Here is a 14,693-nt window from a genome sequence, read left to right on the forward strand (position 1 = left end):
CCCTTTTAACGTCACTACTGCTATTATTACTATATAACTTGCTGTAACAGGCTGCATTTTTGAAGCAGCGAAACCCTGACCGTTTCAATAACAGGACTTACGCAGATTATGCATAGCGCTACTTCTGTTGTGTAGACTATGTTTTGTGCGAGTGATGAGAATGTGGCGGGGGTTAGAGCAAGGTTCTGTGTGTTGGTGAATGCTAGTAGTAATTGTAAATAGTGACGTTAAAAATGAGTGGTTGTGGAACGAAATAGCGACCAGGTCAGAGGAGGAGAGCCGACTGTCAGAGTAGTGTGACCGTAGCTGTCAGTTCAGTTGTCTTCTGAAATGTTCAGAGTCGTGGCGCAACTAAGTTGGAAAGCCCACGCCATCGGAAAGAAAAAAAAAGCAACCAACGACGAAGCTGTGGAAGTAACAAAGGAAGCGAAGATTCCCGAGATATTATTTACTTTTAATTAAACTAGGCTTCTTGTCATTTTGTTGCGCATGGTAGAGAAGAGCTCCTCCTCTCTCCTCTCATTTCTTCTCCTTCCTTGGGGTGTGCGTATGTGAGGTTTTGTAGTGTTTGGCTGTGTGCTTGGTTACTGTATGTTAAAGGTCTGTTATGTGAGTGGCTTGTGCGATGTGATTCAGCTGTTTTCAGAGGAATTGAACAAAACTAATCAAATTAATTAGGCCTAAGTAAGGAAAGTAAAAAATAAAGCAGAAGTTAAAAAATTATGAAAAAATATATAGCCTAGGCCTATAATATGCTTAATTATTATGTAGGCATATAGTAGCCTATGCAGGCCTATAGTGTATCTGTGTTGTAGAAACAGTTGGACAAAATGACCATTTAATTAGAAAAAAATAACTAGCCTAATGCATAGTTTATTTTGGCGAGATTAAAAAAAATGGCTAGTTGAACTTCTGTTTGGCTGGTAAGAAAAATGTCCACTAGCCAAATTGGCTGGTGGTGGAAAAAGTTAATTTAGAGCCCTGGTTACAGCATACAGACTTTAAAGCCACTGCTGTCACTCCCCTCGTCCGAGTCAGCAGCGGCGCCCTCGGCGACTCGGTGAGACGAATCCTGACTGAGTTGTTGGTAGCAGCGAATCCCCTACGGGTCGGATCAATCGCTTAAGTTTTGTTTTTGCCACGAGTGTGCGAGTCGCAAGGCAACTCGGCAGCGGAAGCGAGTGGTCATCTGCTGCTCGCCTCCTGTCTATCCTCCCTGCTCAAACTTCTGCACCCAAATATTTGACTTTTAGTCTTCTTAAATACAAACACACACATTATTTATTGCAAAATCAGGAACATGCCGTTTCACTGCTGCCAAAGGCTCTTCGAGTCGTGGTCGCATGTTTAGTGAGGAGACCCAGGGTCGGATCGCAGCATGAGTTTAGGAACTGTGACGATTCATAAAGTGAGTTTTGTTGATCAAACTGTCTTACTCTTTGATTTATCGATGTGAATTGATAAATGGGGCAACAAAGGCGAGGCGCATAGCCACTTAACGGCAGAAACGTTTTAAAAAAATACATTATTATTATTTATTTTTATTTATTTTAAATAAGTGATCCGAGTGATCCGTCTAATCCGGATACCCTCCTTGGAATGATCCAATCCACCCGGACGCCTCAAAGATTCGAGTTAAGCACCTCTAGTGAGGACGTGAGTCGTGACATGTGAACTTTTAAATCGCAAAATTTCCTTGTGCAGTGTGAGCAGGAGGTCAATACCCAGGACTGAAATTATCACACAGTGTATGCCCGGCTTTAGACATGCAGAAGCGCATAGACGTGTCTAAATTGGTAGCTAGACTCTGGTGCTGCTGGGCTAGGGAGAGTGCATATTTGAACTTTCTCTGTTTGGGGTGTTATGATTGCAAAGACCTTTCGTTTATTTATCTTTTAAGGAGACAAAACACACGTTTTACTATACACTTGTATAGATGTAATAAAATAAATAGACCTATTGAATCTTAAATATGTATCTAAGATAAATTATTTGATAACCACTTTAATGTTGAAATGTTTAGAAACAAATTTTATATAAATTAATGAAGCTGTGGCGATAGTAAACTAATATAGGTAGAGATAAAATAAACAAAAAAAGAAAACCCATGAACATTAAAAAGCACAACCCTTTCTACGGCAGAGAGATGTTTACAGCATGCAGACATTGTTCATATTTGGTACTAGCAAGAGATGGAAAGGAGAAGCGACTGAAGGAAAGTCTATAAGCGCCTGCCACTCACTCAATCACGGTGGTGATGTGCCCAAGCAACCGTATCTCGTGCCATTAGTGAAAACCTTACGGAAAAAAAAACAGAACAAATCAACTACAGCCGTCTCCAAAAGTGTTGTCACCTATTCATTTCGCTCGCTTTTTTGAGACAGGACAGTGGGAGAGACTTTGGTGTTAAAGTCTGAGAATCTGAAAAAAATACATGGTGCCTAAAGTCAAACATGGGAGGGATAGAGCTCTTATGTGGAGCTGCATGCATGCTGTTGGTGTGTGAGGGCTTTTACCATTGATTAAATCATGAAGTTAAAAATGTATTGCTCTAGGAATAGCAAATATGTCACCATCTCTCATTGACCTTCATTGTTTTTCATTGTGTTGATTTCCATGATTACAACGACCCTAAACATACACATAAGGCCAAAGTTCTGAAGAGGTGAGAGTGATTCAGTGATTAAGAATGACACCCGATCTGCATATTTAAAGTGTTTTTGAAGTGACTTATCTGCTCATTTTCACATTACGTTCGATAAGCGACAAAACTTTTCTCTTGTGAAAATCTGCCCTGTCTGTGTTCATTAAAGGGTCAATCTGTCTTTGGCGCATGAAATGTATTTTTGTACATACATTTTCATTCGGACGGGTTGTAGCTTTCATATGAGTGACTTCTGAAGCCAAGTGATTATTTGAAAGTCAGGTTATTAGCTGTTATTCCAAACAGATGGATAAGCGACAACACTTTTGGAGACGGCTGTATAAGCTTAGTGGTGCCGTCACAAGCTGTTATTCCAAACAGATGGATGAGCGACAACGCTTTTGGAGACGGCTGTATTAGCTTAGTGGTGCCGTCACAATTGCCATATATACCGTATGTCACCGTATATACTCCGACTGGTTTTGAAGGAATCACTGTCAGTATCTAGTAGGTAACTACCTGCATAGCTAATGGGGACTGCTCGTTTTTCCGACACACCATTGGCCCGATGCGTCAATATTCCGAAAATTTCCCATTGATCCTACAGCACAGCCACTCAATCAGGGTAGAATCCTGCCGACTACGCCACATGCACGGTTGCTGGCGGCGCCCCGATTTAATACCACTACTACCCTGAGGAGTAACTGCACACCCACAAACAAGCCAGGACACCAGTTTCACGTTTTAGTCCAAACATTTATTAAAATCAAAGTCTATGATTGTCCACTAAACCCAGAAGCAGCCCTGGCAGGCCCACTGTACCAGTCCAATGTCCAAAGTCCCAAGTGTCCTATGTGGGCCCACCGCTGCGCCAGGCCGTGGTTCAGAATCGGACGACTGGACGAGGAGTGGGGTTGGCGTGTCTGCGCAATGCTGGGGGAGCAGAGAGAGAATTCAGCCAGTGTTCGGTTTTGCAACGCAATAGTCATCCAGGGCGCTGTTCCAGTCATGTTCTTTATAAATAAAGGCTGCACTGTGCCCTCAGCAATTTAACCGTCCCGGTTCGCAATGCCGGAGTGGCCATTATAACCAGGGGCGGAGTGGCCCACCTTTTCCCACCGGGAGAATTTTCCCCTTGGCGGCCCTCTTTAAAAAAACAAACAAACAAAAAAACAAAACAAAGCGAACAACATGGTTTCCTAACCAAAAAGACAAAAGCCACGAAATCTGCAGTCGTACTACATGTGAACATTAGTGTTGTCAAAATATCAACCTGAATTGGAGAATTTAGCCTACACCTTGATGAAATGCACAGCCAGTGGTGTAGTCTACGTAAAACGCAGGTATACGCACCCATTTCAAAATTTCAGGGATGACAGCATACCCACTTAAAATTGATTGATCCATTATTTACAATAGCACAAATATATACAGTACACATCAAAAAATGCTCAAATATACAGTATACCCACTTCAAAAAGTAGACTACACCACTGGAGCCATCATCACAGTCCAAAGCATTCATAGGCCTACTAGGTTAGGCTACATCACGCTACTGTTCCATGCAAATGTGCACTCCACTGTCATTTTGACAGTTTGAAATTGAAATATCGTTTAAGGAAGACAGGATGAGCATGGGCACAAAGTTTTGAGTGTGGGGATTTTTAGAAGAGTAGGCTTACAAAATATAGTATAGTAGCCTATAGCTTACAAAAAGTCTGTCTACATTGTGCAATAAACCCACCATGCAGCAAAAAAGCCAAACCTAGCTACTTCAAAGCACAACCATAAGTCAACAAAATGTATAACCAAACGGTGTAGGCCTACCTTAAAACGCTGTCTTCGTCGCAGCAAATGTCTTTGTTTCTTGCAATCACTCTACTTTAATCCACAGTTTACACACCCAGCACTGGTCACATCAGAATCTTGTGTGGTAATTATTTTGTTCCATTTCTTCAGACATAGGCTACATCCTAAATGTACCACATATTACTGTGGGAATACATCTACTGATGCAATCTGGACACATCGTCAGTGATGTTCCTGGTATCATTGGGGGGTTTCGGGTCTTTCAACATCATACCCCCCGTCAACCAGGCGACCCAACTGGGGGTGATCAGGCCCCAGCTTGTGTTCAGATGGCGCGCTAGCTACCACGACTCCATGGTTCTCCTCTCTTGAGCCACAGCCATCTTGAGGCTCTCTCTGCCGCTTCAGTGGTATTGCGGATGGCTCTCCTCTTATGCAGTCCGACGATGCCTAAATGCCCTAATGCACTGGCCAAGGACCGGGCAGCAAAGCCTCTGCATCCTACCTCGACTGGTAGGCACTTCGCCCTCCAACCTGACTGCTGGCACTCATTGACCAGCCCTGCGTACTTGGAGAGCTTCCTCTCAAAAGCTTCTTCCAGGCGGTCTTCCCACGGGACTGTAAGTTCCAGCAACACAACCTGCTTGGTGGACTCTGATACAAGGACGATGTCAGGGCGGAGGGTGGTGACTGCAATGTTGCTGGGGAACCTCAGCTGTTTCTCAAGGTCCACCAGAAGCTGCCAGTCTTTTGCTGAGGTCAGTATGCCTGTTGGTGCCTTGTTTGCTGGGGTAACCTGCTCTCCAGCCTTGACAAAGGTGATGTTGATCTTGGGGGTACGCTGCTGCTTTGCCCATACCAGTCCTGTGCTGATAGCTTCGGCTATAGTCTTCAGGACTTGATCATGCCTCCAGCGGTAACGCCCTTCACCTAGTGCTGTTGTACAGCAACTAAGGACATGTTCCAAGGTGCCTCTCTTGGAACATAGTGGGCAGGCTGGTGACTCTGCTAGACCCCATGCTTGCAGATTTGACGGACTGGGCAATACATCGTACACTGCCTGGATAAGAAATTTAATGCGGTGGGGCTCAGCTCTCCAGATCTCATTCCAGGTTACTTTCCGCTCCATCGCATTCTCCCATCTTGTCCAGGCCCCCTGCTGTCTCATGTCCACAGCCCTACAGGATCGCATCTCCTCCACATCAGCCCTCACCTCCTCTTGAATCTGGTGCCGCCTCTCTTTCCCCCTGGTGTTCATTTTCGGGGTTGGAAAGGATCCCAGACCCGCTCTGCCTCGTGTCACCACTCCCACCAAAGCCTTGTGGCGCAGCCTAGCTTCAGCCGTCTGTACGGCCTCTTCTGCCTTCCACTTCCTGCCCGTCCTCACTTGGATTCCAGCATTGGCCACCTTTGGATCACTGGAGTCCCTGTACAGCACCACCTCTCTAACCCTTGCTACCTTGAACTCCTCCTCCAAGGATTTAAAGGGCAGCTGCAGCTTGTTATTGCGCCCGTAGAGTGCGATGCTGCTCAGACTTTTAGGTAACCCCAGCCATCTCCGCAGGTGGTTGCTGACTTTCCTTTCCAAGGTCTCTACTGTGGAAACTGGGACGGCATAGATAAGGAGGGGCCACAAGATTCTGGGGAGGATGCCATGCTGGTAGACCCAGGCTTTGAACTTTCCAGGTAGCCCAGATTTGTCCACGGCTTTCAGCCAGCCCTCCAACTCAGCACAGGTGGTCTGGATAGATGTTGCATCCTTCAGAGAGCTGTCAAACACCTTTCCCAAGCTCTTGACTGGCTTCTCTGTGATCGTTGGGATTGCGGTGCCTGTGATGTTAAACCGGAACTTGTCCTCTACCTTTCCTTTTCTCAGCACCATGGATCTGGATTTGGCTGGCTTGAAACGCATTCGGGCCCACTCCATCATCTTCTCCAGGCCCTTCAGTATCCACCGGCATCCTGGGACTGATTCTGTGGTGACTGTAAGGTCATCCATGAATGCCCTGATGGGTGGCTGACGTTGTCCAGAGTTCATACGTGGTCCTCTGCACTCTGGCTCCGCAGACTTGGTGAGCATATTCATGGCCAAGGAGAACAGCGTCACAGAGATGGTACACCCTGTGATGATGCCTATGTCTACCTTGTGCCAGCTTGATGGAGTTGCTCCTGCAGAGACCCTCATACTGAAGTTGTTGTAGTAGTCAGCGATGAGGTCTCTGCACTTGCTGGGGACATGGTGTTTCACCAAAGTGAGCTGGACAAGCTTATGGGGGATGGAGCCAAATGCATTTGCCAGGTCAAGCCAAAGTACTGACAGGTTACCCCTGTTTTCTCTGGCCTCTCGGATAAGCTGTGTTACCACACCAGTGTGCTCCACACAGCCCGGCATGCCAGAAATGCCACCTTTCTGGACTGATGTGTCGATATAGCTGTTCCTTGCCAGTGTAGCAGAGTGGAGGTTGGTAGGATTACTAACTTTTAAGCAATTAGGTTTTAAAAGGTGACTACGCCAGTCTCGTTAAGGGTGAGACAACCCAGATGTTAAAAAATACAATTTTCCCCGACAGGTTCTAGATGACAAGGATGACACAGCTGTTGCACATACAATAGTTTTTATTTTCTTCTGCTTTCAGTCTTATTCGTTTTCAAAATGAGCAGGCAGTTCACTTGAGTCCATATACACAAACAGAGTCTTAACTCTACTGAAGTCAATACAGGTACATATCATGAAACGGTGACGGCTTAAGTGCGAGAGCACTGAGTAGGCCTAGTAGACTACAGGTAATTTACTGAGTGTGTTAGCTACACACTGCACTGCGAATGCAAAATAACACTGCAAACAATCAAAACAGTACACCCAAAACATAATCAAAATAAACAAAATAAGTCACAGCACACTGAAATGATTCGCAGTGAAGAGGTAGCCTATTATCAAATCAGGCCTCTTGGCAGAGAGTTTACTATACCACTCAGGGGATCTACACCTCACCAATAAGTTTACACGATACTGCTACAAATCTCAACCGGCCAGTCCCCAATCACTCATCCCTTGTCTAAGGGGTGGGTGACTGGAGCTGACCGTGTCAGACCGTATGGCTGAAAGACGAAAGCGTCGCGCACCTGCGCAAAGGAACAACAACCTGCCACTACTAAAAGAGCTCGTGGTGGTAAAAGGCAAAATAACAAACACAAACACCGGGAAAAGACGGCGGCGTCCCCCACCCCAGCCAATTGACAATAATGTGCTCAACCTAGAAAGCACAAGACAGACTGGGTTAATGCCAGGGAAATGCCATTATCAATGAGCAAGGTGTGGCATGAAAGCCACAGGCACAGAGTGACGGTTAATTAGAAATTACCTTCAGTTGCAATTGGGAAGCACTGGACCGAGCTTGGAAGTCTACGGTTGACCCTTGCTTCACCATGCAATGCTGCAGTGAAACAACATCTCGTTAGCCACAGTACAAACATAATTGGCTATCGCCAGGTGCACACAGAAGGGCTTACCTTCGAGCCGGTTAGGCTACATGCGGCAACCTGGCGTCCGCATTTCAGCTGCGCTCTACGCGCTCCAATGTGGGTCCAACACCCAACACGCCAACATCACCTACTTCACCCAGCGTACAGGGCTTCCCCAAGCGCCAACCGGTACTGAGGTTAGCCACACCTGGCTAACAGACAACATAGTAGGCAATTTATACTAACCGGAAGGGCTCCACCCTCGCCCACATGGGCAGCTGTTTTCAATTACAACATGCACACTAACAGGGGACCTAGTCCAACCTGTTACACTAGGTAGCTGCTCAGTCTCTTGGAGATGGTGCTGAAGAAGATTTTGGACTCGATGCAAAGGAGGGAGATGATGCGGAACTGGTCGAGCTGGGTGGAACCTTCCTCCTTCGGGATCCAGACCCCTTCTGCCATCCGCCATTGTTCTGGGATCTTCCCCTTCCTCCAGAACACTCGCAGGATCTTCCACAGCCGTAGTAGCAGTTTGGGACAGTTCTTGTACACCTTGTACGATGTACCACTTGGTCCTGGAGCGGAGCCTGCTCTAGCTTTATGGACAACCTCCTTGATTTCCAACAGCTTCAGCTCCGCCATGTCAAACTGCACCTCTGGTCCGGGTGGATCAATGAGGATATCACATTCACCCAGCGCCTCCTCTCTTCTTGGATCACTGAACATCTGTGCGAGATGCTGGTCAATGTCTTCCTTTGAAGAGGATAGTCTACCGCTGCGCTTTTGGCCTAGCAGGTCTTTCGTGAACTTGTAGGGGTTCGCGATGAAGGCCGCTCTTTTACGCGATCTCTCCCGTCGCCTCCTCCGATGCCACTCTGCCCGGCGAAGAGTCCTTATCCTCCTCCGGTGCATGGATATTAGTTGGGCTAGGCCAAAGCGTTCCTCATCTCCTGCCTCCTTGTATTGAGACTTCAGTGCTTTCATCTCCTGCCTTATGAGGTGGACCTTCTGTGCTCTGTGTAGGACGTTCCCGAGCTCTTCCTCTCCTCTTCACCAAACCTCTCAGCCGCCATCCTGACAATGATCGTTGTCATGGCTTGCAGCTTCCGTTCTGCCTCTCCCTTAGCCACGGACTCCAGAATTTGGTCCACGTCATCGTCAAACTGCTTCCACAGTGTAGTCATGGTAGTTGCCGGCCACTTTATCCGCCTCCATTCCGACTGGGTGCTTGAGGACTGTGGCACCAACACTTGGAGGTTCCGAGCACTGTGGGGTGACTCCGGGCAAGGCCCCTCCTGCGACTCACCAGGTGGAACACCTGTGCGTTGTGATGCTGCCGTTCCCCCCAAGCACTTCATCTTAGCTTGGTGGATTTTGAGACCACGCACGTTCTTGCATACCTTCCCACACGTACACTGTGCGCTCATAGTCGTTTGTCCATTGCCTAGGTCTATTGCCGTTGAATCAGTCCGGTTGGGGTGCTCATTCTCCCCCCCTCTCGGGCACCCCTGGGGGTATTTCTCCATTAAGTTTATCATAGCTTGTTTTGGGTGTTCTCCTCACGGTGAACACAGATTGGGTTGCCAGCCCGCTCTGCCCCGATTGCCGTCTCTCCGAGCCGTCACTGTCTCTCCAGTAGTCACCCCTCTATTCGTGGTTGTCATCCAGTCTTTCCTGGCTGTCACTGATGTTCTCAGGGTACTTACTGTGGGAATACATCTACTGATGCAATCTGGACACATCGTCAGTGATGTTCCTGGTATCATTGGGGGGTTTCGGGTCTTTCAACATCATACCCCCCGTCAACCAGGCGACCCAACTGGGGGTGATCAGGCCCCAGCTTGTGTTCAGATGGCGCGCTAGCTACCACGACTCCATGGTTCTCCTCTCTTGAGCCACAGCCATCTTGAGGCTCTCTCTGCCGCTTCAGTGGTATTGCGGATGGCTCTCCTCTTATGCAGTCCGACGATGCCTAAATGCCCTAATGCACTGGCCAAGGACCGGGCAGCAAAGCCTCTGCATCCTACCTCGACTGGTAGGCACTTCGCCCTCCAACCTGACTATACATATAAATATATGTATGATAATAATATAATTTCGACTATAAGGAGATATACTGGTAGTTCTAACAAATCAAAACAAAACCCATTGCTTCTGTTAGGTGCAGTTCTCTGTTCGTAACCCAATTCAATAACCACAGAGCAAGTGAATCTGGACTGGAAAGACTGTAAACTGTAACAGTCGTGTGGAAATCGGAAAATAACTCATAATTTATTAATATTTCCATCCTTTGGTAACCAATCTACATATCACAGGTTATTTAAATACTGAAAACGAAACTGTGTTACTAAGATCTTGTAAACTTATGTAGACCTCCTTGATCGGGACATATCCCCGCCCAAATTTTGGTGTGGCCTGGTTGGACCATGGGGAAATATTTTTTAATTCAGTTTTGTCACTTAGGTCATTCTGAATGTAATGATCACTTGTAGTCTGCATAAATATTCACCATGACAGCGCAGTCACCGGCAGCACGACAGCAGATTATTACAATCTAGGCGCCAAACAGTCCCTGGGGAGGCGCGGCGAAACACGCGGAGAAAGGTGCACTTTATTAGCCTGATAAACCAGACTAAATGTGGATGTCTAATTTAGTCTGGCCTCGATGCATAATACATCCGAAGATTGTTGATGAGAACAACCTTCCCTCAAAACCCTGCCCGCTTTGATTTAAAACACATCTTTGCGTTGTAATTGGTTTGCCAGATTCATGGCATTCTGGCTTCATTGAATCATTATGCGAGGCCAGACCCACCCGTAGACAAAACATTTTGCCGTCCAGCGGGTGGCGCTGGTTCACCAGGCTAGCACTTTATGTAAATCTGCGTGTAATAATAGCCAAATGAAATGCACCCTTTCTACTACCTCTACCACAAAAGAAGTTAGCAAAAATGAGGAGTCAGAAACGTAGGAACAGGACATTGGATGGGTAATAATTCAACTCATATTTACTTTCTTTAAATAATAGTTTAAGTTCATGGCAATTGGCGTTATTTGGAAGTGACTTGAGAGCCCAGACATGGCGCGGGCACTGGAGAACTGCCTTGCTAACCCGATTTGCACTCTTGAAGAACAGCAATCGAGGGAGAGGAAAGAGAGCGAGCGAGAGAGAGAGAGAGAGAGACGAAAAGATGAAGCAAAGCGCAGGTAGGAGAAAAGAAAACAAAGGTGAAGTGACGGCTCGTGCCATTATCCCCCCCAAGCGTTGCATGGAATGCCTCGCGCGATAAAAAATCTGAATGATTTGTAATTAACCTTTTGAAAGCTTCAGTTAGTTTGCAAACGTCGGAGAGAATTATGTGATTTGACGCAATTCACAATCAGCTCGGAAATGTTGGGCTTACAGAGAAAGAGCTTCACGCTTTCTAGCAGCCCAAAACCAAAATCCAATGTGCGTAGGCCTATGCTTCGGAGGCATGACGTGTCGACAAAGCGAAGTTAAGTTTTGAATCAATAATGCCCACATTTTAGTAGCATGACAGCAGCGCGCAGGTGAATAAGCTCAAGAAGTCCAGTAACACTTCCCACTGTCCCACACTTCACTCTTCAATATACCCGTAGATTTCCATGCCACGTTTTGGCGCTAACTCACCAGTTTAATTCTAAATCACCAGAAATGAAACCCCATTGAAAATGAATGGGGTTTTATTTCTGTTGAGTTAGAATTAAACTGGTGAGTTAACACCAAAACGTGGCATGGAAATCTACAGGGTATATTGAAGAGTGAAGTGTGGGGCACCAGGTCAACAAACAAGAACAGCTGACAGCAAAGCATCAAGGATATCTGGGCTTCCATAACTCCCATGCACTGTTTCTGCCATTGACTTCGATGTTAAACGCATCATGGCCGTTATGAAGACAGAGAATGTCCTAACCAAGTATTGAACATTGCATGTTATGTAGAAAGTACCAAATTTCAACTGATTTAATGTGACCCGAATTTTGATGAAGAAAAATGTGATTTTATTACAATATTCTAATGATGCGAATTCCCCAATTCATGTTTTTTTTTTTGCTGGAAGGCCAACATATATAAAAAGAAAAAAAAATAATGATTGGAATAGTTAAGAAACTGGGCCATGAATCTACAATCCATGACAGTTTAACATTATTGATGGAATTATGGAAATAAATCAACTTTTTCATGCTATTCTGATAAAAAGGCCTGGAGCTGTAGTCTACTTTAACACAAGTCCAATAAAAAGCATTGTGTGAGAGATTTTCCATATCAAAGTGGCCTAGATGTGAATCAAAATCCCGGCCTGATAACAGGGCCCAGTCCGGCCCTGCCGGTTCATGATACTTATGAATAATACTAAACACATTCCATCCACTACAATATTCACTGCAAAAGATCTAGACTAAATAGCACAGCACACAATGTCAATAAAGAGGGGAGTGGTTACATGCATGCTGCAAGGAGTTACATCGGTTACATAGTTACATTAACTCGACGAGGGGCGAGCGTCCTCCCCGCCTTGATGCTCCAGTCACGGTCTTCCATCAGTCGAGTACATTTAGGGTTTAACCCCAAAAAAATTGATACAAAGGGTTTTTTTATGGATTCTATTACTATTGGACCTGCCAAATGACATACTAAAAATCTAGTAAAATCTGACTTTGGGAAATTAGTTATTTTCAACATGGCTGACATAGGCTTATTATGAGGGTCGAGAGACACTCCAGGTGAATAGGCCAAAAAATGTAGCTTGCCTATATCACCATGAAACCTTATCCGGTGATTACTCACATATTTGTGAGAAAAAAATGTATTGCACGTTTTCTGAAATGTTATGTTTTAATATGGTAATTGGACTATATCTAATTAAATATGCATGACATTTCAAAATGCAAAAACTCAAAATCTAAAAAAGCCAAGCTCAAAATTACTCTTTTATTTTGTTTCTAGTAAGCCAGAAGATATCTTCAGAAGGGATTATGGATCTCTTTTTGATTTGTAGTAATTCTAAAAATCTTTGTGCAGATACACCAGCTAGCATTTTCTTTCAAAACATGGTTATTTAACATCTGAAGAACATCTCTCTTAGATGTAAATAATTGAGTTTTATGTTTCTCAAGTTCTTCCAGACATTCTGGTCTGGTGGTATCATTCTTAGCATGTATCAAGGCCAAAGTCAGCTGTCCTCAAATCATAGCCTCTCCACAGAGGTGTCCTAAGGGCTGGTGCTGGGACTCCTATTTGCCATGTACACCACGTCACTGGGCCATGTTATCTGTTCTCACAGCTTCTCATACTACTGTTACACAGATGAAGCACAGTTATACCTGTACTTTGTGCCAGATGACTCCACGGTCTACGCATACATTTCCGCTTGCCTCTCTGAACTATCCACAAGTATGAAGGAATGCCACCTTCAGTTGAGCCTCGTTTAAACTGCACTGCTGGTGATCCCAGCCAAAGATGTAGGTTGCCATGATATCGAACTCAATATTGATTCTGCTACTGTTGCCTCAAATAAGGCCACAAGAAATCTAGGTGTCATTTTTGATGACCATCTATCATTCTCTGACCACATAGCCTATTTCCCATGTCATGTCGCTTCTCACTGTTAAATATACATAAAATCAGACTGTATCTGACCTGAATGACTCAACTTCTGATATTGTCCATCTGACCTGAACTACTGCAACTGCCTCCTGACTGGTCTTCCAGCTTATGCAATAAGCTCTTTGCAAATGTCACTGCATGCCGGTCCTCTTTTTCATGCCCTAGTTGAATACAAGGCCCTGACCCTTGCCTATAAAGCTACAACAGGCCCTACTCTGGCTTACCTGAAAGTTAGGCTAAAGCCCTATGTTCCTTTCAGGACATTGTCTGTCTCCAGTACCAACCGTTTCACCTTGCCCTCTACTTACACATGTAGTGGCTCCTGTCTATTCAGTTCAGCTGCTGAAAGACACAAAACACCCAGTGACACCATGATTCATCACTGATGATGTGCCCTGACAAAAAGCCCATGGATATTACCATAGCAGTAGTGTCTTTATCCCCCCCTAACAGCACTCCAACCAAACAGATCCTGAAAACATGTTAATTCATGCCAATGTAATTATCATGTAATAACCTTTATTTTTAAAAACTTTGAACTTGAAAATGACACCTTTCCTGAAGTTAGATTTTCCTAGATATGTAGTATGTTAGTAAGGACAGCTGGATGTATTGAAATCAGTTGAAAAACCTTTTGTATCATTTTTTTTTAGGTTTGGTGTATTTTGGCCATAGATGTACTCGACTATCAGGCAGGATGCCGCCTTTCCTCTTGAGATGGATGCTTCTGGATGTGGCCTGGGAGCTGTCCTTGCGGAAGGAGAACGAGGTGAATCCTATACCTCAGTCGAAAACTCCTGCCACGAGAAACAAGGTATACAGCTGTGGAGAAGGAATGCCTAGAAATTAAGTGGGCGCTAGATAGTTTGAGGTATTATCTCTAGGGCCGGGATTTTGATCTCTACACACAGACCACAGAGCACTGACTTGGATGAACACCATGAAGAACAAGAATGTCCGGGTGACAAGATGGTACTTGGAGTTGCAGCCTTTCCAGTTCTGTGTCCATCACAAACGAGGCCAGCAAAATGTTGTCACTGACTACCTCTCCAGGCTGCCCAGTAGGGCTGGGCGGTATACCGTTAAAAAAAAACGTGATAACGGTTTTCACCTACACAAGGTTCACTTTTTGATGAGAGAAGGTTT

The 14,693-nt window shown here is 45.3% G+C and overlaps 1 protein-coding gene and 1 pseudogene across 1 annotated transcript in view; both read right to left on the reverse strand.

The window, feature by feature from the left end:
- Nucleotides 1-14,693, reverse strand: part of LOC134466000 (uncharacterized) — a 46,594-nt gene that overhangs the window by 14,584 nt on the left and 17,317 nt on the right. The window contains exons 18-20 of the mRNA XM_063219899.1: nt 8,924-9,145; nt 8,247-8,816; nt 4,988-6,885 (exon numbers count right to left, since the gene is read on the reverse strand). Coding sequence (XP_063075969.1) covers nt 4,988-6,885; nt 8,247-8,816; nt 8,924-9,145 — 2,690 coding nt within the window. The remainder of the gene's footprint in view (nt 1-4,987; nt 6,886-8,246; nt 8,817-8,923; nt 9,146-14,693) is intronic.
- LOC134465242 (uncharacterized) lies at nt 4,646-9,291 on the reverse strand (annotated as a pseudogene).

Source organism: Engraulis encrasicolus, chromosome 16 (genome assembly GCF_034702125.1).
Source record: "Engraulis encrasicolus isolate BLACKSEA-1 chromosome 16, IST_EnEncr_1.0, whole genome shotgun sequence".
Taxonomy (NCBI): Eukaryota; Metazoa; Chordata; class Actinopteri; order Clupeiformes; family Engraulidae; genus Engraulis; species Engraulis encrasicolus.